This window comes from Eutrigla gurnardus (genome assembly GCF_963514095.1).
Source record: "Eutrigla gurnardus genome assembly, chromosome: 19".
In the NCBI taxonomy this organism is placed as follows: Eukaryota; Metazoa; Chordata; class Actinopteri; order Perciformes; family Triglidae; genus Eutrigla; species Eutrigla gurnardus.
This window is the reverse complement of record NC_139930.1, coordinates 23,943,250-23,969,576: the sequence shown is the minus strand read 5'-3', so window position 1 is coordinate 23,969,576 and position 26,327 is coordinate 23,943,250. Positions and strand designations below refer to the sequence as shown.

General features: G+C 42.7%; 1 protein-coding gene across 2 annotated transcripts in view; it reads right to left on the bottom strand.

The window, feature by feature from the left end:
* The window catches only part of cntfr (ciliary neurotrophic factor receptor), a gene marked incomplete at its 3' end in the record, with an annotated part of 184,829 nt that overhangs the window by 85,764 nt on the left and 72,738 nt on the right, over positions 1–26,327 (bottom strand). For both annotated transcript variants that reach the window (XM_084035433.1, XM_084035432.1), the window contains exon 3: positions 21,638–21,719. In XM_084035433.1, the coding sequence (XP_083891559.1) occupies positions 21,638–21,719 (82 nt within the window). The remainder of the gene's footprint in view (positions 1–21,637; positions 21,720–26,327) is intronic.

The window sequence follows — 26,327 nt, the reverse complement described above, 5'->3', positions numbered from 1 at the left end:
AACACGGCGAACATCACCCTAAGCCTTCCCAGAGAGCCAAACTCTGAAGGTCAGCGCTAATACCGGGCCGCTCATTTATTAAACCAAATGGGGGAATACAGAGAGAGTGTAACAAGATAAAGAGGGGGAGAAGGTATGAGGCGGCAGGGAAGATAAACATGGGGAGAGGAAAATAAGGAGGGCAAAGAAGGGTAAAAGGAAAGAGTAAAGGGCGTATGAGAGGGGTCACGAGGGAAGTTAACAAGGCGGTAAGACAAAGTATGAAGTAATAAGTGGGCAAAATGAGAGATAAAGAGTGGAAGGGTTTCAGAGGGAGAGATGAGAGGAGAGGGACGGATAGAGAAATGACCGCCTTAATTAATGGACTGTAATATATGATACCAGTCCTGGGTTCCAAGATAATATCAGCAAAAATTACAGCCTTCATCACGGCCACACTGCAAATATGACCTTGACAGAGGCACTGAAGTGGCAGGAAAACTTGACAGAGAGAAGAAAAAAAAACCTTGACAGTAACTAAATGTGTCTCGCCTGCAATAAAAATTTACGATAGCTCCAATTATGAAAGAGGCTGATGAAAAATGTTTTTAACTCCTAAAAATCTGCTGCCATCGCTCCGGTGCAGAATCCAGACCGGCTGAATGTGTTGGTTAAACGCCAGCGTTGGGCTCGCCAGGTTAACACATTATTGACATTTGTATTTGTGATGAAATAGGAGTATCTATATAATGAATTTAGGGAGAGTCCATTCTGTCATTCTATCCTTATCCTCCGCTGCTGAAGTGCTCCCGAGCAAGATGGCAAACCCCCACTAAGTCTACTACATCCACCTCTCCATTATCTGTAACCGCTCATCCTATTCAGGGTGGCGGGGGAGCTGGAGTCCATCCCAGATCACATTGGGCCAAGGCAGCAAAAGTCTGCAGCTAAATATGCTAATATACTAATTATGCTGCTGAAAGCACTTAGCGCCACACAGGAAGTATTTGACATCATATGGTGCGGTAAAAAGCAATCATTTGGGAGGTCCAGGTGGTTGTGAAAACACTGATATTCCAGGTTTGTGTTGCATTTTGAATAACCAGTAACCATTCGATTCCTACAGCAGGCCCATTGCGAACGTTGACTGGTGGAAACTGTCTTTGCAGAGCTGAAGAGATAAAAATCCATAAACCCAATGTAGGGAAGCTTAACGGGGAAAGAAAATGTGTACCATAAAGCAGCATATCTTTGCATGCGGAAAAGCGTGGACGTTATTTGTGTCCCGCTGCTGAAACTCCAGCATGCAACAGCCGCCGCGGAGCGATCAATCACGGGGCACTCGGAACAGCAATCAGCCCGGTTTGTCAGGCTGTTGCCGTGGCAGCTAAACAGAGCGCCGGCGCAACTCCACCGCAGCGGAGCTTCCAGCATCATTTTCATTGTTATTTGAGTAAGCGATCAAAAAGGACCACCGTTCCAAGTGGGACTCGAGGCTAGTTCCCCCGTCGTCACACAGGTTTGTGTTTTTTCAAATGGCGGGCTGTGTGGCTGTTTTCCAAGTACCGGTGGGTATCGAGGGACTCTCACATGAGTGGGTCTGAAGCTGCAATCAATCATGTGTGACGGTGGAAATGCACGTACAGTGCACACACACACACACACACACACACACAGACCTTCATACTTAGATATGTGCATCTCCACCCTGCTCTCTTTGTCTCTTGATCCTGCACTCGGGCTACACAAGGTGTGATGGGAAAAAGAACCTGCTGTCAGGTTCAGCGGCTGCAAAACACACCGTCCCATCTGTAATCCAAGCAGCCCAGCGAGCACAGATTACTGCCCCCTCTTCCCCAGCGTCGGCTGGCATGCTATGAAGGACTGGGGGGGTGGGGAAAATAAAAGGTGTAAAACAAATAACTTTCGAGGAGCCCAGTGATGCGTGACATTTGTTTGAACTGGAGTGGAGCCCGCTGTGGGTTTTTTTTGCCTCCATCCTTGATGCCATGGTTTACATTTCAGTTTCACGCTCGTCATTTGTCGGCGGGACGACTAATGATGCCGAGTGCAATGTTCGGCACGGTGAAAATCATTATCGGCGAATAATTTTCCCTGACAATCCGCCCTCTTCTTTCCAGTAGCCCTCATGAATACTCTCGACTTCAAAGAGAGACTTGACACGAAGCGGAGAGCACCCTCTTCCCACCGCGCACGGTTATTACGAGTTCAAAGGAATGTAGGTTAATCGATGCTGTAGGTTACAATGATGAATGGCAATAAGGACCGCAGCCGTGGAGATCAAAGATTGAAATCAGAATCCGAACAAAAATGCAAAAGGGGGCATTTTGTTCCTCTAATCAGATCACTTATGGAAATCACAATAGAATGTGAAAGGGAGGGAATGTTTGGGAAACATGCGTCGACCCTTTGGCGTTGAGCTTTTAATTAGTCTCAAAACCTGCGTGCATGAAATCAGGTGCGTGCACGTGATTTTACCAGCGGAGGAGCATTTCTGTTCCATCCGCCACTCGCTCAACATTCGCTTGAGGTTGGTGACTTGTGGGAATATATATATATATATATATATATATATATATATATCACCCATGAAGTTGGAATAATTTGCAAATGTCTTGTTTTTTAAAGCTCCAAACAAATATTTTGAATCAAATAATTTCACCTGGGTAATTGCCTTGGTACACATTGTTTAATCATTGCACCTGGTCAAAAGTGATTACTGATGCATTTAAATAGGAATAAACAGAGGATTGTGTCTGAAAAATAAATATTCCAACTTTATGGGTGACAGTGTATATGTATATATCTATATATATATATATATATATATATATATATATATATATATCACTACACAAATAGTCTTTCACAAAAGAAAGACACTTCAGATATGTCATACCTCTCGCTAAAGAAACATAGATCAGACTGTGAGTGTTGAAAGTGACCAGTCAAAGGAATCAGCCGCTGTATTCCGTTCCCGCCTCCGAAATCTCACAACACAGCTTGATGAGTGAGCGAGTGTTGAGAAGTCGTGAGCACGCGAGGAGGCTCGAGTTCGTACTTGTCGCGGTCCCGTACTCGCAGAGCGAAGCGTAGAGTGCCGCGCCATTTTTTGATGTTATGTGCAGGTTTTGAGACTAATAAAATTGAATAGTGAGCATGTGTGTGTATTTTATTAACGACCTGCAGTTCAAGCCTGTCTCACACACACATCAGCAGAAAAGCAAGCAGCGCTAAGCCTTAGGCACACACAGCCCACACGCAAAGAACAGCCCATGTGTTCATGTGATAACTTCGTAGACTCATAACCGCCGTACATATCTGAGAAGATGTTTGACAGTGAGCATGCAAATACAAATATAGAAATGTACAAAAACCTCCTCCTGTCTTCAGAGTACGTACAGACATGCAGTCACAGTAACACACGGAACACACGCACAGTTTTTCAGGGAAAAAAGGTCCTTTTTCTTTCAGCTCAGTTCAGGTTGAATCAATACCAATAATCTCCCTGTTGGACTGGGGGATGGGAGTGCTATGATCCAAAAACCTTGCTCCTCTTTACCGCAAAACATTTGCATCTCTCTTTCTATCAAGATATATGGGAAATAATTAAAAATATGCTCCTTGATGCTCCAGCCAGAGTATGTACAGCCAGAATCAATAGACTCCTACATTAATGCACCCAAAAGTCAGTCGTCTCCAGTTCTTCCTTTCTGTATTCCTTCCTTTCTCTCAGGCAGGCAGGTCGTTAGATACTGAACATGGCCCACAGCCAGAGGAGGTCTGTTCGGTCTTTATGTGTTCGCTGTTAAAGGTATGAACTGAAAGAGCACCATCATCATAACCATTGTAATCAGCATTACTGGCTTAGCACAACAATTATATGCACGCACATTAAGCTCTCTTCTGCAAACGAATGCACACGGCACAGTTCCTCTCTCACCCACACACACACACACACACACACACACACACACACACACACACACACACACACAAAGCCTAATGTGTAGCATGTGAGTGTGTTGAGTGCCCTTTAAGAGAAAGAAAGATGGGAAGAACAGTGACAGAAAAAGGTATTAAAGGTAAATGATGTCCCAGTATTAGTAGTTTCTGTATTCACACATGGCGATGATAAAACCTGATGTATAGATTGGTAACACATTCACAGAAACACTCATCCACTGGCAAACATAACGGCAAAGACATATTTGGTACACGTGGATAGATGTAGGAATAAAAAACATATGAACACACACACAAACACACACACACACACACACACACACACACACATACAGGGTTAGTTATGACATCCAGGTATGTTTGCTCTTCATTTTACACGGCTCATCGCAGCTCGGGGGGGAGGGGGGGGGGGGGGTGTTTGTGCATCGCCATGTGTGTGTGATTCTGTGTTTTAGTAGAGATCACGGTGTCCTTGTGCACATCTGTACGGCAGTGTTGACCATGTGTGCATTGCTATGTGTGTGTTTATTCCAACGTGTACAAGCTCATGTAACCAATCATGTGTTATTCTGTGTGTGTGTGTGTGTGTGTGTGTGTGTGTGTGTGTGTGTGTGTGTGCGTGTGTGTGTGTGTGTGTGTGTGAGCGGGCAAGGCTTTGCCCACATGCGTAGACAAAGCCCTCTCCCCGGCTTGTTGACATTCCAGTAGCTTGGCCTCTCCGTCTGCTCCGAAGTCTCCTCTCATTGGAAACAGACCTCCCCTCACTCGCTATATATCACATTCTACCTGCCTCCTCCTTATGGAAAGCACAAGTGAGACATGAATGTACAAGTTCACCCCCGTCCTCCATCAGCACAGCGACCGCAGCCGTGATGTTTGTCGGGTTCGCCCCCCGAGTTGAACAGGAGCAGAGCATGTACCGGCCCTGTGCTGAACCGTGTCTTTAACGAGGCACCTGACAAGGTGTTTCATTTCACTGTGGCATGTTGACTGCTGCTTTATAACATTAATAACGTTGTTCCAGTGGAGACAACATCACAGTGTTGAAGGTAGGCCTCAATGTCACCGTCTTTAGCTACTGTTTACATTTGAAAACACCGCGGTCGCATCACTGTGAACCAATCAGGGTCGATGCATCGATAGAAACCGCATGAATATAAACAGATGATGACGGGTGACATCTGGAAACCGCGTACGATTCGAGGTATGTGCTGTTTGCGCGGCGAAAGGCAATTCCGCACTGTACGTCAATATTGAAGGCAAGAGCGGACACGCCTCGATCCCATAGGTGAAGACAGGAGCGTTCATGTCTGCCGTGCTTGTTGAAAGAAGAGGCATTCAACATTTCCATCCTCTTAAGCACTCATGAGCCCGCATATTTATATATATATATATGTCTACCGTTTTACTATACAGGAGGTGTGCTCTTGATGAAAGTCTGACTGTGAGTAATGAGGTTCCTTCCAAAAATGAAAAGATAAATCTACCATTTCAAAATACATAACAATCACAAAGTAGAATGAAAGGAAGTGAAAGGGATGATATATGAGCGCTCTTTAACAAAAGTGAGAATACTTAAACAAATTGAAGCGAAGCAATTCTGAAGTCATAACACACTTTTCTTTTCAGGATTCCTGGTTTCACGCCGGGTTTTTACTTGTGTGGCTGTGCTACACATTCTTAAGCGCCCCCAGTCATATATTGTGCATGGCATGTCATTTTCAAATCCTTTGTGAAAAAGTATTTTTTATTTAGAAAGGCATTGATCAATAGTTCCATATAAGTTTGGCCCGACACAACTCCGTGGTCGGAAATATAAATATGGAAGGGTTGGATGATGGTGAGGAGCTCCTGTGCCTAAAACGAATAGGCTTGTTGTTGTCCAACCAAATCTCTGCAGCTTTTTTCCACAAAAGCTTTGGCATCAAGTTGTGCAAGTTTATTAGTTTCTATTCACGATGGAAAATGTATAAAAATCCGATCAATGAAAACTGCCAATTACTTGTCCAGAAATAGTTTGGGGAATTTACATTTTTAAAACGTAACTTCTCAAACATAATGAGGTGACAGAGCTCTACCTCAAACAAAGACATAATAATTCCAGTAGCCAAAGACAGCTAACTGTTCTGCTTTTCAATATTTACAGAAAAAGTGTCGTGGCTATCATTGTGCTAGCTGCTACTGTGTGCACACTAATTAATTCCCTTCAATCTGGGAAGCACTCCGAAGAGACAAAAGCTGCTACAGTATATTTCCTATGTGTTCTGTTTGGATTATGGCCTTTGGCAGTTAAGTGGGGCAGTTAGCACGGAGGATGAGTCAAAAGGAGTCCCACTTTATGTTAGTTTGCTCAGTGTCAAGGAATGACACATCAGAACTGTTGCTTCTAAATGTCAAGGTGTCCATGAGAAAGTGAATGCTGTGTTCCACGGCTGCCATTGTATCTTTTCTATTGTTGTATTTCAGGCGGACGTCAGCGTGTGTAAAGTCGGGGATTAAACCCGGGACCTCGCGGCCTTCTCAGAGAAATGAATGTAATAATAAAGATAATGAGACAGAAAGAAAAAGGTGGAAGGAAGTGGAAAAGGTGGAAGCAGGTGTACTGCATGTCGATATGTGGGGAGAGGGGAGGAAGCATTTTATGGCTGAATTTGCACATTAAAAAGGCTGAAAGTTTGCTGCAGACCTGATCTAACCAACAGCTGTCTAATTGGATAGAAGCTCCATAAAAAAAGATATCCACCAAAGGTTATATTGGACTCACCTAGAATCATGTTTTGACCTCTTTCACCATGGCAACAACACAATGGGGGGGCATTATTTCTGATAACCACACAGCTGTGTGTTTACTAATTACAGCTGTTTCCTGTGCTTATTTGGCACATTTATAATGTGCCAAATAAGGAATACATGAGCAACGTAAAAATGTGGAACCCAACTGTGTCGCAACGTGTGTTTTGTTGACTAGCCGGTTGCCATGGTAAAGATGGATAAGCTCTCACCCATGCCGTTATGAAAACACTTCACACTTGAACCTTTACTCATGAAACTGTGATTGAAGAAACGTCAGTGGGTTTCTACTTCACCCCACGTTGCCAAACTGACACTCAAACACTCATGCACTCTGTAAACACACTTCAGGCAACACACAGACATGCAGAAGTAAAACAACACATGGTGGTCAGACTAAGACCAGCAGTGGGCAGAAAGAAGAACATCAATATGAAAGAGTTAAGCTGCAGCCATTTGAATATTGTCCTCTGTTTGTCCATGTTGCAAGTAAGGTAACACACACACACACACACACACACACACACACACACACACACACACACACACACACACACACACACACATACACAAACCATCTTGACCCTGAATAGGCCTAATCCAGTCATGATGCTAATTTGTGCGTACATTCTTATCTTAAACAGGTAAAGCAGTTGTTTTGAAGAGATAAACATTTATTTGTAATTCTTTGATTTATAGCCATGTTACAGTTTTCCTTTCATTTCATTGGCAGAACGATTCCTCTACAACTATAATATCCAATAGTTTTATAGCCCTACATCGGCCCTCACAAATCTTCAGACACACCTGTCAACACAAAGGGACAACAGCACTGTTCAGGCAAAATGAATATCAAGTATGCTCTCTTTGCCATCATGAACATATTGTGTTATCTTTGGGTTGTCATGCATGTGTGTGTGTGTGTGTGTGTGTGTGTGCTTTTAGCAATGCTGGCCAGCAGTGATAAGAAGCCTAAATCCCCTAAACCAAGGCTATAGGCTCCATCCATAGAAACGACAGCTTCCATTGAAGGACACAAAAAGGGCACATGTGGAAAACTATAACAAGGGGGGAGACGAAGAAGATGGGTGTTAAATGTCATTTTACTGAAGAAGTGACATGATATTTGGATACAAGCAGGCACTGATAAATTCTGCTCACTCACTTGATTCTGTGCAAACGTGCGTCGCCAAAATGCTCGCAAATTGAATTTTGTGTTCCCTCATAGGATGCGTGTTTGACTACAGAATCAATCCTGTGCTATGAATTTATCTTGTTATTAGTTTAGGATTAGACTTAACCTTTCAGAAGAAGTGCTGAGCAGAGGGACAAACTGCAGCGAGACTGAGATACGCGGCGTAAAATTGTGTCGTTCCCTTCAGGCACTCGTATATAAAACACAAAACACACGCTTCTGCAAGATTAGAAAAACCACCTTTGCAATGTGTGAAAGGTGTGTGTGTGTGTGTGTGTGTGTGTGTGTGTGAGAGAGAGAGTGATGGAACAGCGTTACCTCAATTCATCACTGTGCTTGTCTTGACATATAGGTTTTTTCTTGTGTGTTTGGCGAAAGAAAGAGGTACAGAGAACTTCAGCCAGAAGGTTAATGCCACGTCTACCAGATTACCTGAGCTGTGTGTGTGTGTGTGTGTGTGTGTGTGATTTGGAGTGTGAAAGAAGTACAGAGGACTCTAGCCACAAGGTTAATGCTTCTCCTCCCAGATTACCTGAACTGTGTGTGTGTGTGTGTGTGTGTGTGTGTGTGTGTGTGTGTGTGTGTGTGTGTGTGTGAGCTGCTGTGATAAATATGGTATGTTATGGATTTGACAGATCAGACTTCATGTTATCCTACTAAAGAAATAAGCCACACGCACACACACACACACACACGCACACACACACACACACACACACACACACACACACACACACACACACACACACACACACACACACACACACACACACACACACACTGCCTGCCGTGACAGTGCACTCACCTCCACACGCTTTGCTTAGGTGAGAACATTCCTGGCACTCTCTCGATAGCCGGTGTCTAAATGAGATACCTCATCATAATCCCATGGCTGGTCACCGAGACTATGACAGGACATTACGCTGCATAATGGCCTGTTAGCCCTGGCGGATTATGCAATGCCGTGTCCCCGAGGCAGCGCCTCAGCTGCGCGTCTGACAGTGACGGAGCAGGCCGGGCTTCTGTTTCTTGCTTAAGGGCACGCGGTTATTGTACGGAGCCGACCCTATTATCTATTAATAAGGATGCAATCCCCGCGACCATTAGACCACGCCACCACTCTGAAAAACTTTAGGCAAAAACACTCTGTGGAAACCCACTTTCATGTTCAAAATCTCATTATGTGTTTGAGGTAGTAAACAGCTTATACTTTTTAATATTCTATGATGAAAAAGACAACAACAAACAGGTTTAAAGCAGCCAGTACTTGAACCAAGCCAACCAAACTTAATGGTTTGGTTAAGAGTTGCTCATACATCATATGAGAATATAAATATATAAAGGCTTCAAGTTCACAAAGACAGTAGCACACAAGGTGATGCATCAAGAAAGCTGCTCTGCTCCTCATTCAGTGACTCAAAGGCTCCCGAATGGATTACGGCCAAAGCACAAGCCCATATAGTAATTAGTTCTAGAAAATAAATGAGTATGTGTATAGTTGGTGTGGCATATTTTCTCCTGGGTAAGAAAGGGTTTCTCATCTAGGGCAGCTGTCTCTCAATAGAGCGGGCTCCTGCTCCTAAAAAGCACAGGTCAAACTCCATGTATGTACCTGTATGTATGATAATTCTAATAAAGTTGACGTATATATATTTTTTTGTTGTAGAAAACTCTTTTTTTAAGCCTCTGTGGACTTTCACAATCTCGCAGCTATAGTCGGTGTTTTGTCAGCCTGATGGACAGGAAGGCTTTAGTGAATTTGAATTTGAAAAGGCTATTGTCCCCGGACAATAGAGTATGAGGGGTTTGGGGAGCCGACGGTTTTTTCCCGTACGGATCCATTCCCACACAGGAAATCACACTTCCACCAAAAGCGACTGTCCTTGAACAATGTCACGGGCATTAAACACACAAACGCACCCGCATGCACACAGCCGTACACAATACGCACACACTTCTCTCTGCATTTTCCTCTTTTGTTGCCTCTCCTCTACTCCTCTAAGGACAAACAGCTCGTTCTGATCCCCCCCTCCATCTGAAAGTTCATCCAAGGCGACTCTTTGCTACACAGGTATTGGCTTAAAGCACTGTCACATACCTAGAAACTCTTCTAAAAGTTTTTTCTAAAGAGAAACAAAGTGACACGAGTACAAAATGACAGCAGGAGGCAAACCATTACAATTTCAGACTTCACACGCAAAAAAACACAAAACAAGCACTGCAAGCAACCATTCCATCTACGGTAGCTTTCATAGATGGAATCCAGGAGACTTCTCGTGTTTTATAAGTATTACTTTTCCTTTTGCGATGCTTGTCCTCCAAAATATGACCGGTTATGATTTAACAGCTTCACTGAAAGTCGTGTGTCCTACCTCAAAAGGACACATGCCAATATGAATTCCGTCTAAATCGAACTCTGGTGCGTTTCCTATGAGGCAGTTGTTAGCGCGGTAATCATACTTGGGTTCAGAGCTAAACAGGTTTCCAAGCGAACCTGTGTGCGGTCTGTTTGTAGCAAACATAATCCAAACCCAATTACAGGAAGTGAACCCAAACGCCGGCTGCCTGCGTGGGCATTTGTTGAGATGGACACAGGTAAACATTTGAGATGAGCTGGAGGAGAGGGATGCGTGTGCACAGTCGATCAGTGCTGAGTCAAAGTGAAAATACTGTGAAAATCAACCAGACTAAATAGAAAACAAACCAAAAGTAGGAATTTTCCCCGTGATTCGGACAAACCAAAGAGACCGCGTCTTGTTAAAGCGCCCTAAAGCGGTTTGGCTGGTGAGGCACACTTTGGTTGGTATTAAACTGTGGAAGGGCCCCAGACTAAAAGGAGTTCATGGTGTTGTCATCCTTCTTTATATGAATTTAAATATGTTAAATAAGCTTCCTCAGGCCTTAATCCATCATACACACAGTAATCTGCCCCATTTTAAATGTCTCCATCAAGATTCACTGAAGCGGTGCATCGTAAATTTATATTGCAAGACCCATTCATTGTTGACCTAATTTATTATTTTTTGTATTGTTTGGATTAAATGCAACATTTCTATTGTGTGTATTGGCCAGCCACTCAATAGCTACATCCTGGACATAGTTTTACTGTTATATAAAATCGTTGCACCAGTTACTTTCACACTACTGCTGACTATAGTGGTGTCTTCTTTCCTAGGTTCTGTCTTGGCATTAATTGTTCTGTTTTCATTTGTGTGGTCTTGTTTTCTCTGTGCACTTGAGTTAAGTGGAATGACTTAAGTTGAGAGGAATGACAATAAAGTTAAGCTGAATTAAATTAAACTTGAGGCTCAATGTGATAAATGACAATAATTCCCCCCTCCCTTGCTATTCTTCTCCTTCCCCCCCACAACGTGTCACACAGGGGTCTTTCTGTTCACAATAGATCAAATTAAATGTGTATATTTAGAAGTGTTGCACCATTGAGGGGTCTGAGACCCCTTTTAAGCCTCTGGTGATTCAGTTCCAGTGTCTTGGAACAAAGTTTTATTGCACAGCAACATTAGCCAAAAAACTCTGCTCATACTGGCTGGAATTACATTAGGTCCCTGGCAACATCAACTTATTGAACAGTCTATCAGGAGGAACTGGGGGACCTAGTGGGGGCTCAGTGATTTTTAATGGCACGAGAAAACACAACTTGAGATTTAATGGGTTGGAATCAACAAAATGGCCCTGGAAACAGAAAATCTGTCTTGCAAATGGTCACTCAATTCAGTCGAGGGGACATTCTGTTCATCTACAAATGAAATGCTTTCTTTAATGACTAAAATCAATTGATTTGTTGAGTTAATTCCATTGGAAGTGCGGTCAGCTTTTGTTTTCGATATCAACTCTGCCTTCCCCGTCTTATATGTGGTATCATCTTTAAAATAATTAATACTAGCTTTATTGGACACTACAACCATCTTTTTTACACAACTGTCCGACTGCCTGTTATACAAGGGCCAGTAGAGACAGAAAGAATGAAGCCAGATTTCTTGATTGACAAAATAAAGTTCATCCCATGAGCAGTGACTTCAAGGTGAAAGTCAAAGAGCAACACAATAAGTAGCCTATGAAGAAACCATTCAACAATGCAGCCCCATGTATATTCAGCAGGCCCCTCACTTTCACAGTGTTTTACACTGTAAAGAAGCCAAAGAGCTGAGGTTTCTGTGTGTATGTGGCAGTAATTGGAAATGCAGTGAAAGCTTAAGAACCAAACATTGTATGTTTGAACTGCCGCTTCCTCCAAAGCAAAGTTAATACCTTGACATTTAAATTTATAATCTCCCTAAATATTTACTTAGTACTTTTATTTCCTTGTCTGCTCTATTATACCCACACACACACCTCCACTCACTCCTACTCATGGTAGTGGAAAGTTAATCAGGGTATTACATAGAGCTGGGTATTGGCAAGCACCTCCCGTTACAATGCAACTTGCTGTGCACCATCTGGATGGTCTTATATGTACATCAGAGACTGAAAATAAAAGTGCGTATTGTATTCTTATTGTGCAACTGACATGGAAATGCCATAAGCATCAAATGAAATAAAGTGCTTTAAGTAAACAAAATGGGATGAGAGAAATGGGATTATGAAGCGTTAGCCTCGACGGCCACTAAACGCCGGTACGTCATCCTTTAAGTCACAGTAGCCGAGAACATCCGTGTTTCAAGGTGCTGCATTTGTGTATTCAAATTAAGAGAATAAAACTCTCAGTAACAAAATGTACTGTGTTCCATCTCCAAAATGCTAAATGCTGTCTGACCCCAAAGCGACTGCAGCACTCTGTTCGCTATTTATTTGTCATTAAACACTGGCTGGCTCTGACCTGCTGTAAGCTCCATTAGAATACACTTCCATTAATGACCTGCATACGGCAACACACACACACACACACATTCCTACAATACCAACAGAGGACTATGGTGTTACTCCAACCAAGTGAGGACCTCTGCATTTGGCCATTTTGAACTAAATAAAATAGTAAAAGTAAGAGTATTTTAATGAATTCTGATAGTATCTTGTAGGCTGACTGACGCAGTACAATCCTCCTATGACCTTCAAACACTTTCATCTTCAGTGTATGCTTCAAATGCTCAGGTAGAAGGAACAGTGGATGAAAGGAAAGAAAGAAAAAAAACTTCCACTTTCAGTTGGACAATGTGAAAGATCAAGGGAGTTGTTAATGAAAGTTATTCTGATAGGTGGGGAGGTAGAAGGAGGGGGGGGGGGATGAAGTCAGACATTGGTGTGAAAAGATAAAGCAAGGCGTTGTTCACGTATGTTCTTGAACACATCTCCCATGTAGTCCTTTATCTCAAGGATGAAGATACTAAAGAATCTTGGCCTTTTTGAGGGATGGATGAATAAGAAAGTAATAAATTCAGTTTTGCTCAAGTCAAAGGCTGAGGTCAATCGCACACAACTGTTGCTTTGCTTGTCTTGCCCAAGGACACCTCAAAAAGGTAGGCGATGCTTTACTCAGCTCACTGCTCTGAAGTCTGATGTTGGAGTGTTGAATTAGTCTCTCAAAGAAATGGTTAATTGTCAGTTATGCGTCAATGCCTGCCTATTCTGAAAAAAAGAATGTATAATAAAGTCTGATTGAAGATAAGAGAGTGACCTCAAAGCTAAATTTGGGAAGTCATTAATAGGAGCAACTTTACCTAGTTTTCTTTGATGCCTTTTGAACTACTTTAGAGGAAGATCCTCATCGCTTTCAAAATCCGCTGCAATGTGTTCCCTAAACATCTTGATAAAAAAAAGAAATCGTCCAAATTGGCAGTGCCACCGGTACACTCCCTTGAAATCTTCCTTTCATCAGGCACTATATCATCTGTCAGGACACCAGGGCCAGGAAGTAGAAAGCATACTGATAGAAATCTTGGGTTGTTAATGTATTTTGAACTTTTTTTGGATGTATGTTGAAGTTCTCTTTACATCCCGCCAGACAATCACTACATCTAGTTCTCTGACAAAAGCAAAACTGTGGTTGTCGCAGGACTGTAATAAGCCTGTCAAATAATTGAATTCAGGCCGAACCAAGTGATTGGATGGGACGACCTGCCTGTCTACCTATCTGCCAGCCTACCTGCACCAACTCTGTCCATGCATCCATTGCACAGCAATCTTCCACAAGCTGCTAGACTCACAGATGTGAGTACTGTCAACAGCCATGTCCTTTGTTTTATGTGATCATTTTTGGGGGCGTGGCCTGAAGGGACGGGCTGTAAGAGTTGGCACCTTTCTCACTAGTGGTAGTGACTTTGTGAGCTAGCGTTGCTTGCTACTTTCTGTGGAAAAGAGTTGGAAACACTGGGCTGAATTTTTCAGTTGGACGCTTTGAATTATGGGTTACTCACGCTGGTTTCTCCAATGTTACAGACCAAAGCATGAATGGGATTCACCTACTGTACTGTATGAGTTAGAGATGAAATGGTGTTATTTCACTTCTAATACATTCCTGAGTTAAAGGAGTTAGACATACATAGACACACTAACATGCAAACACTCAGACAGTGAGATTCTGAGATTCCATATCTTACCGTACAGGACTGTGATTGGTTGGAAATGGTCCATTACTAGACAGATGTTATCGGACAGTCGGGAAACCCCGCGTCTATACTTGATCAATAACAGACTTCCACTCCTAAACAATAAGGAATGCCATGCATATTGTTTTCTTATATCTCACATTTATTTTTTTGTCTCTTACTTTGATCAATTCTGTACAACACACATTTAGATACAGGCTGATTGAACAAGTTCATGATTAAGTTTCTGCGTGTGCAGTGGCGGCATCTTTAAACATTGGTTCTGAGAGTGGGTTCTGCCTTCAATCCGGTTTCTGGTTGATAAAATATGCATATTTGCTTGATGTAGCTCGGCATTACCATTAATTCCACGAGTTACTTGATGACGATGGAGATAATAACACCCTCTTTCACATAGCCAAGTCCAACAACTCCAGTGTGGTAATCTAACCAGCCAATCACAAGGCAACAACCCAACCTGCCCAACAGAGTCAATCAATCAGCCTATCAGCTGCTGTATCTTCTCAGTGTCTGTGAAATCAGACAGGAACTCAGTCGGCCAACTAGTCACTGTAGTCTCTTTAATCTTCACACCTGTAGATGCATACATTACTTTGACGTTGTCAGTCGACCATGTCAGCCAACCGTCTGATCAGCCAATCAGCTGAATCAACTAAAGTATTGAGGGGTTCTATTACGGTAATAATTTAACTGGTGATCACATTAGAGTAGCTACAAATACAGCACATTTATTTAAAGCTTCTTGTACTTGTCCAAAGTGAAAACACTCAGTGCCAAACACACTCCATAATCCAATTATTTTTCAGTACTTTTGCATCATTTGAGCATCATAAAGTACTGTCCAAATAATAAAATCAGGATATTTACGCATTTCAAAAATTGTATTCTGTGATAACTGTCACAAATGGGATTTTACAGCTCTAATTATTTGTTGCTTCTTTTTTTTTTGTCTTTGCTTCTTTTTTTAGGCAAAAAGAAAAATGTTTTCCCTTTTCTGCTTTGCGTTTCAAAGCCATGACTGAAGGGGATCAGTATTGCTTCACGTTGCCTCCCTGCCAGTCATCCAGTCGCTCTGACAGTAATCCATCTGCCAATCCAGTCAGTCAATCAATTGGTTGAGCTCCATCTTGAATTTAATACAAACAGTGCCTCCAAACAGAGAGCACTGATTACACTGAGTGCTACTCAAGATAATGAGTCCTATCAGGGTCCGCTGCCGGCACATACATGGCTCACACATACGAGACGTACAGGCAGACACACCGCAGCGGATCTCCATGCTTATTCACTTATTTACAGTAGCTGTCGGTTTCCTCTGAAGACACATCAGAGAGCGGTTAAATCTCATGAATAATTGAATACATTTAGTTGTCTAGATTTGTCTTTTGTGCAGAGACACAAATCAGCATCATCAGTTGATGTCTCCAGTGTTTTCATCAGAAGGACTTTTATCCAGTCGGGACAACATTATAGTCAAACTTGAGTTTCCTTCCTCTATACTCTATGCTGCATCCACATACCGAACCGTGCTTTCTGTGTACCGTAATGACATAGATATAGTAACTACTGTGTATATATTTTGCTTTTGGAATGCTGTACTGCTAATTGAATCAGCTGATATGAGCATCTGCACATGAATTGCATTAGACTTTGCTATCAAGCGTGATGGGGGAGGTTAAAAAAAAGTATTAATTTAATTTGAACATTCAACATGATCCAATCACAACGGACGTGGATAAATGAGGCTGCAGCGTGGCAAAGCATATGCCTACGCATGTTGGAAAGTCATAGCAGCACGTGTCGAGAGCTCAAGAAATAAATACAGCTTTGACAGCTGTAATACCCTGGAATTAGTGTGAGAGCAAACCTCCTACTCTCCTGCTGGGTCTCATTGGCTGCCTCTCCCTCCGCCGTTCTGTTTCCTGATCTCTGTCTCCCTCTCGCTCCTCTGTCCATAGCAATTAGGTTGAATCAGCGTGACGTAAAGAAGCCCAGCAAAGCGCAGACATGAAACACACAAAAAACAGTGTGGTGTAGCGTCAGCGTCCAGTGAAGTCATGGGCAACGATGCTGCTGTCGACCACTTGGGTGATGGATGGAGAGGGGGAGAAGGTGGAGACAGCATGGAGGGAAATGGGGGGGAAACCGAACAGGAAGTGATGAAAAAATGAAAGAGACGGAAGATATGAAGGAAAATGGAGAAGGTGACAAGTGGAGATGATGTGAAGAGTAAAGGGAAGGAAGGAAGAAGTGAGACAGGAGGAGGGAGGGGAACGAGAGAGGAAGACATTGAAGGGGAGAGGAGAGAGAGAGGGAGAGAGAGAGAGAGAGAGAGAGAGAGAGAGAGAGAGGGGGAATGATTATGAGTGGAAACGTTTGGCTCTCAATCAGGATATGGAGTCCCATAAATATCATGCACTCTCAGTCAACAGTATGATGTCACCACGTTCACACTCACTCACACTCACACTCTCTCACACACACACACACACACACACACATGCACACACACACACACACACACACACACACACACACGCACGCACGCACACACACACACACACACACACACACACACACACACACACACACACACACACACACACACACACACACAATGTGAGCAAATGTAGCTGTTGCTGTCATAAAAAAAGAACATTCACTCAAACTCCAATAAAACAATCTCTTTGCACCAGCGTTTCCCTCATTCTGTATCTAATTCCCCTTTGTTTTTCCTCCTGCACGACTGAACCCTCTTGTTCCGTGCTCATTGGTATTCATGTTGTGCTTGTTCTTAGTATTTATTGTATAATGACATTGCATTGCTGTGGCTAGGACTTTCTGGTACATCTCTGGATACGAATGAGATAGATGAAGGAGTAATCAGGGAAAACAGAGACTGTACAAGATGCAAAAAGAGACAGAGAGAGATCGAGACAAATAGCCAAAGAAAACACGGCAAACCCTACATGTTGTTGATTACAGGTTAAACAAGCTAAAAATGCATTTTTTTGTGAAATAACTTACATTTATGACAATCCAATGTCAAACAATGAGATTGTCCTGATTATTCACAGCCTGACAACTAGCACACTGATGTCACCTTTGGGCCTCGCATTAAAACAGGCGGTTTTTCATGAACTTTTGTTCAGCTGACAGTGCAATCTGCTCTCTATCTAATATGAATAAAAATATGTTATTGATCCTTGCCTCTTCAGACGCAGGGAGGTTTATAGGTCAGGGTCAACAGAGCAAGACGGCGCGTCTGCTACTAGTTGACATTCAGGCAGGCAAATATTATACAGCCAACACAGATGCTATGACCTGTAAATATTCCAGGAAATATGTGGTGATATCTTAGTAGCACTCTTTGCTATTGGACATACTGTATATCGTGATGAAATGTACTTAAACGAGCAAATGAGGCTTATCATACATGCACACAGAAATCTAAACGTTAGATTGTTTCATTCTGTTGACTTACTAGAGTCAAAGGAGTTTGCAGAAAAATGTGTATACCTCGTTATCACTCCATATAAATAAATCAAGCTATGAATGTTAACTGAACAAACCCATCTATAAAAATCTTCAGAATACAGATAGGAATGGAACTGCAAAGTGTGCTGTATTTAAGTGGAGATTTCTGGCTCAGACTATGAGAATAAAAAGTGAATTTGGTGAGATATAAAGCGATATTCCACACATTCAATTGCATGTTTAAATACGCAAATGAGGCATTATCTGATGCCATTACTTTGATAAATCGACAGACAAACTGCAGTAAAATATACACCTCAATATGTACTGTACTTGTTTTCTTTCCACTAGTCGGATGATGTGTTTTTGTCTGTATGTACTATAAAAACCCCTCCATCAGCACTGCCCCTATCTGACCCCATGTCTCCCACTCTCACTCGTCCCTTCATCTGTCATCTGTTCAGTATTCTCTCATGTCTTTTCCCAGATCAGTCTTGTGACTTTCCACCCCTCCGACATTGTTCCTGTCCCCTTCTAACCACCTAATTGGCTTGACCTTTGAGTCTCACTCCCTTCCTCTCTGCAGCATTATAGCTTTCAATTATTTTCCTTCCTCTTCTGTTGTTTGAAGTCATGTTTAATTATGGCTTCCATTGCAGAGTTTTTTTTACTTTTTACTTTTTTTTAAATGTATAATTTGCTCAGTATAAGACATTTTTTTCTCTTCTGGTTACTGAAGAAATTATGTAATTCTGGTGTAAAACTATACCTTGAATGTATATGTATGACATTTGTTCAATTAAATATCTGAACAGCCTCAGCAGCATTATTGTGATTCATAACTGCTTTACATTGTATTTATTTATTTGTTTATTTGTTAGTTTTCTGGTCTAAAAAGGAAAAAAACAAACATTTTGTTGCAGCATAAGAATCCAATTTGAAGAAGCTGCAATAAAATGCAAGATAATCTTTAGTCACATTGCACCAAATTACGCTGATTACTGCCGAATTCACAATTAAATCCCAGTTTGGCCTTTTTTTAAATCTTTAAATGAATACATTTAATGGATATTTGAATGAAAGCGTAGACAATGACCGAATTCTACTTAACTCGAAAGGGATAATAACAGCTTTCCCTAATCGTAATCAGCTCTCAAATGGGATTTTCTTCCTCCTAATGCTATTTTTGGGGGTCTCTACCAATCCCAACGAGCTCTTGTCATGTTTACTCCTCTGTCTCTTCGCCCTGTCTCACTCCACCCTGTCTCATTCCCTGTCTGTCTTTCCGCCGTGTCTCCCTGTCACTTTCCATCTCGTCCTCATTCCAGACAAAATTGACTCCGACATACGTAGAGCTTGTATCTATTTGTTTGACTCTGTCTGTGGGTGATTTCTACCCGTGTTTCTCATCGTCTTTGTTCGGCAATGTGCTGCTGTCATTAATTATGAAGTCTCAAATGGATTTCCTATACACTCCACCTCTCTCTCTCTCTCTCTCTCTCTCTCTCTCTCTCTCTCTCTCTCCCTCTCTCTCTCTCTCACACACACACACACACACCCAACAATTGTGTGTGCTCACAAATTGAGTCACACCTAACAGAAGAGTTCATCCCCCTTCTATCCCTCTGTGTGTAGGTGTGTGCACATGCATTACTCTCTCCCTCTCCCTCTCTCCCTCTCCCTCTCTGTGTGTGTGTGTGTGTGTGTGTGTGTTGCACGCTCGCTTGGCATACACCCCGGGGAATCTTGTCACTCAAACTGGCTAGCACTCTCCAACACAGGCAGATGTATACGTGTCTCACTGTGGGAGTTTAACAGTGCATATATACGTGTGCTCATAGGAGTGTCGCTGCAAATGTGCATACTTGCAATGCTTATTCCTATTGTGTGCTTATGCATGTGTGTATTGATAGCGTACGACATGTATAGGCGTGTGGTGTGTGTGTGTGTGTGTGTGTGCGCATGCAGATGGCAGCTGATTCTATGTAGCATGAAAAAGAAAGGCAGCACAGACACACTTTATTCTCCCCAAAGATATCACTGACAGCTCTCGTTCTTCCATTCAGTGTTCATTTTCTCCCTCTATCCATAGCAGTAATTCCCTAAAGTGTTTCCCTTTCACCTTCATTCTCTCTTTACTCTGCTCGCCGTCTTTACAGTGCCCTCTTTCTGCTTTTCTGCATGGCTATAAAATATAAAAAATACGAGAAAAGATAAGAGAAGTGATGAGTAGAATGTGCTCATGTTGGAAAAGGAATCGTGAAAAAAAATACACAGAAATGTCAGTTTGAAGATTCAGTTGATTTTTGTTTTTGTTTCAAATAAAAAAGTAGGGTTTTTACCATCCAGTGCTGCATCCTGCACTTTCCCCATCAGTAATCAATTGTTAATCCTCCCGATTTTCATTTTTATTCCGTCGGCTTGCGCTTGCCTTCCGTTTGCCTTCCGCCCTACTCTATTTCCTCCATTTCTTCCAATCCTCCAATCTCCATCTCCTGCTCCTTTTTTTGTTTTTCTTTCCATCTTCCCCTTTCACTTACCTTCTCTGCCACTTTCACCTAATCCCCAAAGACAACATTCCTATTTCCTCAGCCATTTTTGCTCTGTTTGTGTGTGTGTGTGTGTGTGTGTGTGTGTGTGACCCTCGTGACATGGTGATGTGCGTCACTGGGGATTTATCCATTTCCTTAGTTTTTTTTCTTTTGGTCAGCTGACTTAAACAGCCAGACTCCATTGGCTAATATCGCTTCAAGTCAAGTGACAAATTGACTCCCCTTTTAAACACACACACACACACACACACACACACACACACACACACACACACACACACACACACAATATAATTTATGGTCATGCATCTTGTGTGAACTCTCAGAAGAGCAGTCACTGCATTATGCAGGCCTTTTCAGCGTCTCTCCGCTCCCTCAAAACCTCAATAGAAAAATAATTTGAAACACACTCATGATCATCTGTTGACCTGACTGGCTTCTTTGTTGAACCCTTATTTGTTACGGAGGTAGCCATGGTAATGTGGCCAACATATCAGCACCGTGCAGCGGGGGATGACAAACTGATTGGGTCAGCTATTGTCCCTCTGTGTGCGGGTGACGACAAAGTGATTTTTTTCTCAGAGGTACATTTCCCACTTTGCTGCTGCACCTTTGACCTCACAGCGAGTACCTTGTAGCTCACAGTGGCTGAGCGACACACAGCAAAACAGCACATTTAACACTCAGAAACACACCATAAGTCTTACCCAACTCCACAAGTGGTCAACTGAATCACAACAACAAAAGCAAAATGGGTTCAGGAGGGTTGGTTTTTTTTAAGCATAAAATCAAGCTAATGCAAACAAGGCAGCTCACTGGCTTTGTGCGTTACAATCTGCACGGACGGCCACCTATTATGAAAGCAGGAAACCAGGAGAGAGAGAGAGAGAGAGAGATGGGGAAATGTGAGCAGAGAAGAGGTGAAATGATGGAAGTTGATTGGGACGGTTGAGAGTTGAAAAGAGCACAGCACAATAAACGAGAATAAAAACTGCATTTACTCTGGAAGAAAAGAGACACACCAGATAAAAGAAGCAGAGTAGGCCCCGGCGGAGCAGAGGTACAGTATGATGAAGATAAAAATGCGTACTCACCGAGCTGACTGCGTCTCTGAGCGTACGCCACCACCACCGCGGCCAGAACTACACAGCACAGCGATGTCACAAGGTTTGCCATCTGTAGACACACACACAGCAAAGTCATCAGCGTGAGCGCGTGCCAGACGCGGAGAGCGAGAGCGTCCGCCTGTCGTCCTGATTGACTGACAGACCCATAGACGCCTACAACACCATGGAAGAGATGGAGAGATAGCCGCTTCCTGTCCTCTCTCTGTATCTCTCACTGTTTCTCTGTTCACTATCGCGGTCCCTTCTGTGGCCTTTTCTCCGTCCTAACTCCCTTAATTCTTCACTTCTCTCACTTCGTTACTGTTCTCACCGTTATGCTTTTCACTATATCACCCCTCTCTCTCTCTCTCTCTCTCCCTCTGTTTATGTGTCTCTCTGTCTCCCTTTTCTTTCTGTTCATCAGCCTAATGGGTCCATCCTCCCTGGGATGGGCTATGGCCAGCAGCTCTTAAAGGTATAGTACACCATAAACAAACAGCTTTCCTGTAAAATACCACGGCATCCCCTCGCCTCAGTGTTGCCTCACGTAAAGCGTTAATAACCCGCAGTTTAACTTGGATTTATTTATTATTTAGTTGTTCATTATTAAAGGTGGGTTAAGATGGAGGAGGTGAGCGATGCGGCCATCTCTCATGTTGTTATTCCCCATCTCTGTCAGTCGCTCCTTCTTTCTTTATCTTCCTGCTTTGTCAACATTCATTCCATTGTTTCCTATTCATAAGGAAAAGTTCCACATTTCCGGAGAGATCTTGCTGAGATGAGAGTCAGCTGATAGCACTCTAATCACTAAAGACTGGACACATGAGAAACCGCTAGCATGGCCCTGACTACATCTCACTAAATCCACCAAATAACACCAATTAACTCATGATATGTGGTCTGTTTGATCGCTACAAAGCCCAAAGTGCAAAAAAGACAAATTGTGATTTCATGGTCCGGACCAGTTGCCTGGCAACCATTGGTGAGCTTCATATTTAGCTTGCAGATATGACAGCGGTATTGCTCGTTAAATTTAAGACTTCCCCTAAATGTGTAGATGAACGGGTTAGGAGATGTTGAAGTTGTTTGCTCCGCCCACATCTGCGTAGCGTCTCAGGCTATAGGACTGTCAGGTTTTAGTCTCAACAGACACGACGATTAACGAGCTCTCCAGCTGATCCGTACTGAGAATCTGCCTTTTTGCTTCCTGGGTCCTACTGGGAGGTGAAAGGTCAACGGTCAGGGTCAACATAACTACACCGCCGGAGCTCGTAAGGATTCACTGTCGTGTTCAAGGACACTTGAGCAGGGTGGATTCCTGCCAACAAAAGGGGCTTGAACCCGGACGCTCCCATTAAAATGTGGCCTCCGTCTCGTCTCTCCCGTCTCCTCTGCTCCGTCTGTAAGAGAGCCAACTATCTCCCCTCGCTGAACAAAGGTTGTCTGAGGGTCCGCCTGCTGCTGAGGCTTGCGGTGGGTAAGGTGTCTGTGTCTGCATGCGGAGAACAGAGTGAGCGCTCTAAATAGAGGCAAAGAAAGGAAAGTGAATTTCCTTGTTCTTTTGATGCGAGACTCCAGCTGTTAGAAACCGCTGTCATCTCCCATTACCTCTTGGTCTTTGTTTAGCGGTGCCATTTTTCACCTCTTTTCTTTTCCCATATCACTCTTAACTCTCCCTCACTCTTCGGTACAGCCAGTGTGTGTTTCTCCATGTCCCTCTCTCGCATTATATCCTGCTGTTTCCGTCTGAACATGAACGCCATGTTTGAGCATCGCAGAAGGAAAGAAACATATCTGCCGAGTAAGTACTGCCGAGCGACGATGAAGAACATGAAAAAGCTTTTACAGCGCCGCAAACATGTGGAAAGGCAATAAAACGCATGAAACGTATGAGGACATGTTTTCAAAAAATGAAAAGCTGTTACGCTCCAATCGTCTCAAACTGCAAAACTAATTCTGTCAACTTTCATATATAATGATTTATTCATTAAAGAACACTGGGGCTTTAAGATAAACAGAAATGATGTGGATTATTTGTTTTTTGTACGTCAAAGCAGCACAAAGTAATTGACTGAAGGTTATTCTCTTAGGAAAGTGAAGGACTGAAAGGGTTTCTCTGCATGGAAAATTGAAATGCAGTTTGAGCCACACAAGTAAATATAAAGTGGTGTTTATTGTAATCCACTGATGTCATTCTTTCTTATACACTAGATTATGAGGATTATATGTTTAGCGGAATGACGACTTGAATCGAATGAATCTTAAAAGCACACGATCTCTGAGGTGGAAAAATAATATAACAAACAAAACGCTATCATTTAGCTTTCCAGCATTCTCTTCCCCGTGTTAATAGGTCTTATAGGTGTGTTTGCATTGGGAACGGTTTGGAGGTTTTCATTATATCAACAGCTGAGTGTGTTTCCACCTTGACTTCCAGATAGAAAATGAAGTGAAAGTTTGCATGCATGCATATGATTGAGAGATAGATTGTGTCCGTGTGTCTATTTGTACGTGTGAGTGATTGGCAGCTCATATTTATTTCATCTGAGGAGATATTGAGGAGAGTGACAGAGGGTGAAATTAAAATTGCATCCCTTGTCAGAGCATCACAATCCCCATCTTTGCTCTCAAGTGCTGGTTTCAAAATCCATATGATGTGTGTGTGTGTGTGTGTGTGTGTGTGTGTGTGTGTGCCTGTGCTTGAAACTGTGGGGGTATTTGGCCCGTCTATCAGCAAACAATACCGTTTTGAAACCTGACAGCTTCAGATCGCTCATATAATGACAGCCCATGGGCGGTTAGCGCTGCAATCACACAAACTCAATACAAACCCTCCTCCCTTTATCCATCCATCCACCCCTCCCGACCCTCCCGTTCACGCTCTTCTTCTTCCTCTCCTCCTTCTTCTTCTTCTTCTTCTTCTTCTTCCATATTTATTTATTCATTTCTTATTGGAGGGGAAAGGGCTGAATAGGCGTGATTCTTTTGGTTGCTTAATTAAAATATATAATTCATCGCTGCGTCAAATGATTTTGCCGCTGCGTCTTTGTGGAGTCCGATTTGGGAACATTTGCATTTAAATTGGAAAGCCAGGAGGGAAATACACTAGGCGGGCCAGGGTGTGTGTGTGTGTGAAAATAGAAGGCATCCTTCCTTCTCTTGCACATACAAACTCTGTTTCTGTCTTTATACTTTCACATTTGGAAACGTCCAAGAAGCGAAAAGCAGTTGGCCAAACTAGAGAGAACATCCTGTAAAAGAAAACTTGGAAGTTTGCAAACTTTGAGTGCACCAACAGGCATTTGTTCAATCAGTAAGTTTCTCTCTTCTCCCAAAAAAACGGCCAAATCGCCTCTGATGGCGAGCTATCACACACAGAATAGTTCATGACTAATGTCTCTGTAGAGAAAATAAAGAGAGGCATCCTCTGAGTAATAAATGAGCTCCCTGATTTATAGCAAGAGTAGACTTTACAGCCCCCGGGAACATCACAATAGCTATCAAATGTACAGGAGAAGCTAACAATAGATGAGTTGAATTGTTGTCCGTAATGCCATCAGCAGGAAGCTGCGAGAGATCCATCACGTAAGAGAAATGACAGCCGCTCTGACAAAACATTTTACGGCATGAAATCTAAACAAATTGTTTAACTTTTAAAGGTGAGAAGAGTCACTTAGTCCTTTAGGGCATGTACTGAATTGTGATTTATGGAGCGTGCGGGCAATTAAAGTGTATATGATGCCGGGACAGTGGGGCATTATCCTGCTGGGATGTAATTGGAGGTCGCCTGTTTTTATGATGGTGAAACCAGTGTGTCTGGCACCGTAGAGCACGTTAAAAAGTCTGTAAAATGACACCTTTCTCTGCCTGCTTGCTTTATGTACTGACTCGCAGCAGCACAACTCCCCGTCTGCAGGAGCGGGCCGTGCAAACAGGAGAGCGTGCCTAACGTGGCAGCCGGGGAGAGTACAAAACAGGCAGCCACACAAGACGAAAACCTAGAGCCTAAAGGAGTAGTCCCTTTATTTTTTATTTTAAAGACACACAGATTCATGAGGATGTCACAGATGGTAGGGATGGGGAATCATCAGGGAAACCCAGGACAAGGACAGAGGGCGAATAACTTCAGATACTTTCAGGGAGAATATTCTTATTGCATCACCATGAAAAGTAAAACCTTGAAACTCTGAGGTAAGGCATCCCGTCACGGGGGCACGCTCGTACATCAAACGGATCCTCGCTGCAGATAGCAGGCCTCCTGTGCACCACCGACTGACTGACTTACTTTTGACATGTTTGTCCTACCTCGGGGGGATGATAAGGCAATTTTAGACAAGCAATTTTGTCAGGGGGGCAGTAAGGAAAAACCAATGTCACCCGATGAAGATTGAATATCTGCTGATACTGAGTCCTAATCCCATACCTTATTTTTATAGATAATACAGACCAACCCCAAACCAATCGAATGAATATGCTTGGCTATTGAATAGTTCTGCATTGCATAAAGAAATAAAATGCATCTAAGCTATCTCTTGATGTTTCTTTCACAAAATAAAGTACACTGTAGTCTATTTGGCCTTGTCTGTGTCCCAAGGGAATTTCTCTTTCCCTTGGTGCTTACTGTCATTGACTGTGGATCTTTTATACACATTACATTGAAGGTTAAGTAACAGTATCA